This window comes from Aplysia californica, unplaced genomic scaffold, assembly GCF_000002075.1.
Source record: "Aplysia californica isolate F4 #8 unplaced genomic scaffold, AplCal3.0 scaffold00356, whole genome shotgun sequence".
Classification (NCBI taxonomy): domain Eukaryota; kingdom Metazoa; phylum Mollusca; class Gastropoda; order Aplysiida; family Aplysiidae; genus Aplysia; species Aplysia californica.
This window is the reverse complement of record NW_004797626.1, coordinates 483,168-488,636: the sequence shown is the minus strand read 5'-3', so window position 1 is coordinate 488,636 and position 5,469 is coordinate 483,168. Positions and strand designations below refer to the sequence as shown.

General features: G+C 37.8%; 1 protein-coding gene across 1 annotated transcript in view; it reads left to right on the top strand.

The window, feature by feature from the left end:
- The window catches only part of LOC101857809 (anoctamin-4), a gene marked incomplete at its 5' end in the record, with an annotated part of 84,927 nt that overhangs the window by 42,535 nt on the left and 36,923 nt on the right, over positions 1-5,469 (top strand). The window contains 3 exon segments of the mRNA XM_035970992.1: positions 1,246-1,344; positions 1,905-2,035; positions 4,082-4,087. Of these exon segments, the coding sequence (XP_035826885.1) occupies positions 1,246-1,344; positions 1,905-2,035; positions 4,082-4,087 (236 nt within the window).

Below are 5,469 nucleotides of genomic sequence, written 5' to 3'. Positions count from 1 at the left end.
GGGGGGGGGATACCCCTATTGTTGCGCTTCTTTCCTGGGATGTTGCATGCAAGCTATTGTGCTTCTTTCTGATTGCTTGACTGCTAAGTCACTTCTGTTGAGATACTTATGACTTAACCGCAAGACTGATAAGTCACTACTGTTGAGTTTGAATCATGACTTAATTGCATGACTGGTAAGTCATTACTGTTGTGTTAGCTTATAACTTGAATGCATGACTGGTAACGGTAAGTCACTACTTTTTGGGATAGCTGGTGACTTAACTGCATGACTGGTAAGTCACCGCCATTATGACTGTTTCCTACTTAACTGCATGACGGCCAATCACGATCATATTTATAGAGACTGCTTCTGCTTACCCCTGACCCCTGACCCCTGACCCCTAACCTTTGCCTCACCATGACTGTCTTCACCTGTGTCTTGCACAACTGGACAAAAAAAAAACCCAGTTGTGACTGGCAATGTCCCTAACCCTCACATTGATATTTTATACATGTATTACAAATGTTAGGCATAGCATAAGTTTTATGTGTATATAAAAATATGTATATTATAGAATGTGTGTCTGGGTGCTTGTGTGTGTGTGTGTGTGTGTGTGTGTGTGTATGTGTGTGTGTGTACATGTGTAAGAGATAGCATGTCTTGATACTTGATGGGTTTGTTTGTGGATAGGTGTTTAAAAATAGAAAGAGGGAGGTAGAAAAAGAAAGACAGACAGATGGACAAAATGATGGATGGATAGACAGACAGACTGAGACAGAGAGAAAGACTGGGAAACATTAACAAGATTAAGACTATCCCATTACTGGTGACACAAAAGAATTAAACCTCAGAACAAAGCTCTTTGTATTTTATTGACTTTATCCATGAATGCTTGCATTTATTTGTATGCAATAGTACTATCGTCAGTCAACTTATGAGAGATTTCAGATATTTGCATGCTTCAGTGGTCCATCCTTACGTGACCCACAGTATTGTATATCTAATAATGTCTTATAGAACATTGTGTATCTGTGTAATTTTAAGTCACTTAGTTCAATGTTGCTGTTGTTAGTGTAGCTATGTAAGGTTTAGCATGTATTTGTCTTTGTAATGATTGAGCGTTTTTCATTCAGAGTCTCTATTAATGTAGCTATGTAAGGCTCAGCATGTATTTACCTTTTAATCGTTGAGTGTTAGTTATGTCGCGTTTGCTGATTGCGATGTCTCGTTCACTCAACATATGGCACTCGTGTTTGTTCACAGTATGACAAGGACGAGAAGACGTACTATGTGAAGGTGCATGCTCCGTGGGAAGTGCTGACACGCTTTGCCGAGATCATGAACATGAAGATGCCTCTTGTGGTGAGTCCGAGGAGATGGGCTGAGAAATGAATCTAGTGGTTTTTTACACCCCCATTGACACATTTAGATCATTGAAGCCTTTTTATGTGGACGTGCAAGCTCTGTGGGATATGCTCACACGTTCTACCGAGATAATGAACGTGAAGATGCCTTTTGTGGTGAGTCCAAAGAGATGTGCAGAGGAAGGACCATAAGACATCGGTGGCAGTAGAGAAAATTATTTTTCTGTTGATGCTTGAAACGTGATACCGATGTCTAAAGTGTAGTAGGTAGGCGCTTCACTGTGGCACTCAGGAGAGCCGAGTTTAATTTCTAAGTGGGGAGAAATGTTTGTCGAGTACCTCGACCTTTCTGCTTAGATGTTGTATCCCTCTTAGCCTGGTGGGTTAGCCCTGACAGGCAGGGTTGGAAGCCCGCCTCCTGGATTGTCTTAATTGTATTTATGGGGGCAGAAAACATCGACATTTTAAAAAGAAATTTAGATAGTGCCCTGTTCACTTTGGTGTTTGGTTATGATACTAGGGGGAAAAGTATCATCAGCCGAGATTTCTTCTCCTCAGAAAAACGACATGAGCGAGAAGTTTGAGACTTGCTGGAGCAAGTGTCCCACACCTTTCGACTACGACGAGGACATTCTGCCAGAGATTCCAGACTACTTCACAGCGCCGTTCTCGCGGGCTCGGGAACAGCAGTGAGTGTTCTGTGGCCTTGCCCTTTGCCCTCTTGTGTGTCACCCATCATGCATCTGCTCATGTCTTTCACGCTTAAAGTGGTTGAGAAATTTTGCAAGATATATTCTCTCTCAGAGATATCCTTTGTAATGTGCCATCAGTTTGTTGAAATGGGTCGTTCATTCCCGATTTGAAAAAGTTTGAGCAGATTATTTTTTACTCTTTGTCATTGTATAACAGATCACTTTTTCTGGTTTTTATTTGTGGTTGAGTTTGCTTTCGTGGTCTTGATTTGTTGATAGTTAGTGTTACAGGCAGATTTTGGTTGTGAAGGCTATACCTCTTGAAGGGAAACATTTTATGCTACTCTTTGGTATCTTACGTACCTAAGTGTGCATTGTGGAGACCAAAGAGAGAGAGGGCGAAAGAGAATGTTGAGAGAGAGAGAGTTGTGAAAGAGTCAGACAGTAGAAACAGAGAGAGAGACAGCTTTATGGTTCGTTTGGTCTTTAGATGACATTCAAGAAGTCTTTGAAATATTTTTATTCCAATTTCAAAGAACTCATCGTTAGTACATAGCCATTGCGTCAGCTGCTTCATGTGTTCCATCTATTTGATGAGACAGTTCGTTGGCTGGCCATTAGCTCAGTCGGTTTCATGCTAGACTACAGAGCAGCTGGCCGTAGCTCGAATCACAGACTGGTAGTTCTTGAACTGTGGTCATTTTGTGGAGATCTCAAAGCGGTCAACCCATTTGCCTCAGTTCTGTTGGAGACGAACGTTAAGGTCCCTCCGCTTAAATAACCTACCACTGTAGAGTTGATAGAGGCGTTAAACCTGTACACTTACTTTCTTTAGAGTCTATTGTTAACACTGTCTGCTGATGGTTCAGTATATCTGATGAAACAGTTGATAGGACTGTCGATAAGATTGTCTGCGGATGAGGCTGTTGTTAAATGAGCAGATCTATTCATGTGCAGGTGTATGGTTCAATTGAAGCATAAATTTTACGTCATGTGCTTTCCTTCAGTCTTTCTTGAGTTCCTGAAAGATACTTTGTTCCTCTGTTTGCTCTCGCCATGTACACTTGAGACACTCTTGTTTTGCTTTGTTAGACAAGCGTTGTTGGTTGTTTTTTGTTGTTGTTTTTTTTCCCCTTTTTCCTTTGCTTAAGTTTTTCTGTTTGTTGAATCTGAGTCAGAAGGTTCTGTCTACATTAATATTATCTCTGTTGCAAATGCTATAAAACTCAGTAAAACTGTTTTAAAAACATACTATTGTATGTCAGATGGAACTTTTGACCCTGAGTCCTTAAATTGTCTCATATAGTCCTATTTATTTCTTCGCATGCCTAATGCTTTGATTTGATCTGTTTTGTTTCTTAGATAATGACTGGCTTAACTTTCCATTAAACATTATAGCCTCATTGCTCTCTCCTGCGAAAAGAATCTTGTTTTGTTTGATTTTATGAATGATAGAACCTGTATATTCATCCCCTTGAGATGATAGATTCTGTATGATATATTTTCTGATTTATTATTTGCTGTTATTATTGCTTTATCAACACGTCACAGAGCACTTTCTGTTTCTCTCTTAGAATCTGTTTTATGTACATATGTACTCATTATAATATATATATATATGCCTGAGATCTATTATTCTTTCACAGGTGCATAAGATGCATTACTTTGGCAAGCAGTTTAGTTGTTCTTAGCCCAGAAAGCAAAATTCTTCAGGAGCAAGAAAATTTTTTTTTCAATTCTTTCATAAATTGTATCTAGTCCTTGTATCGATCTTACCTTTTTTTTTTCCTTCAATATTTAGAATTTGAATTTCCACCAAATATTTCACGGATGTAAGCAGCCGATACCACAGATTGTGAAACTGTGTAATGAAAAATTTTTCAAAGTTTTGGGCTTTGTACAGCTGAACAGCTGGTCGACAATTAGTCAGGTTTTTTTTCGGTGGAACGTACTATTATTCCACCAGTTGTGATGATTCTTTTATTCTCTGTCCCTTATGTGGATGGCGTAACCATATCATATTGCATCTCTTTTCTCACACAGGGGGAAGTAAGACACTTGTACACGGTGGTAACTGCGTTACTGTGTGGACGACCTCCCTTTCTAATCTGCTTTTCTTTTTTTCTTTTTTTTTTTGACGTGGACATTTTCTGTAGTATAATTTTTCCCCCTGTCAGATCTTATAGGTAGTTGGTACTGGATTCTCAGTGTGCATGGGTCGATGGTAGCCTGGCATGTTTGAAATACTGTATGCTTGTTGGATAGATTCATCTGGCAACTTGAAATGAAAAAGAGTATAGTCCGAGAAAATAGTTATTGAACATCAGAGCAATCTTTAATAATTCAATTCTTTTTTAAAGTAAGAGCATAATAAAAAAAACATAGATCTATATTTACCATTCTTTTTATTTCAAATATATATACTCCGAGAAATATGCATTTTATGTATGCTGTAATACTTCAGTTGTAGTTTTCATTTCTTATATTATGAAAGAAAGTAAGGAACTTATCATAATTATAAAAATTAATTGTAATAAATATTTTAAATTTCTCATTGACTTTTGAACATCGTAGTGATTTGTAATGATTTGGTTCTTTTTTTAAAAGTGAGTACACCATAAAAAACCCATTCTTCTATTATAATTTGCTTTTAGGAAGTACAAAAAGCTAAGCAGTATATCCCAACATCATAATTGGAATCTATGTGAGTGTGTGGGTGCGTGCATATGTGCGTGTGTGCTTGCGCGCATGTATATGCACGTGTTTATAAGTGACTTGAATGCACGTTTCCCGTAGTGTATGCACTGAGCTCACTTTCATCAAGTCAGCACTCGAAGCAGCATGCACGTCTTAAATTTGCCAAATTATTGCAGAAGGTTTCTACTGTATGAGCATGGCATGCCCATCCATTCCTCTTATGTTTACTTTTACTTTTTGTGGGTTCCTTTTGGAGTTTTCATTGTGTAATGGGGATGAGGAAAAATTGTTCTTTTTTCCTTCTATTTTAAGTATCTTTGACTCAAAATAAATTAAATGTGACAGCATTAAAGTCCTTTGTGTGTATTTAGAAATATTAATAACAGGATAATTACATTCAATAAAGATTTTTTATTACGGCATCTACCCTCGACGCTCAGCGCGACGGAGGATGAAAAAAAAAAATCATAAATGTTCAATTCTACTCTACATGTTCAGTTACAGTGAATGGGTATGGCTAAACATTCTCAAAATCTTTCAAGAGCAAAATGAGTTTCCATTTTGCCTGTACCCTGTGAATGTTAAGTGGTTAGAGCGTCCAAGGTTTTTGTTGCATGGACAATCCTTTTTACATTTTTTGTTGATTTTTTTGGTCATATCCTGATGTTTGTGTAATCACTGATATCAGCTAATGTGTGGAATGATATCTTGTGAATATTTACTATCAATCTCAA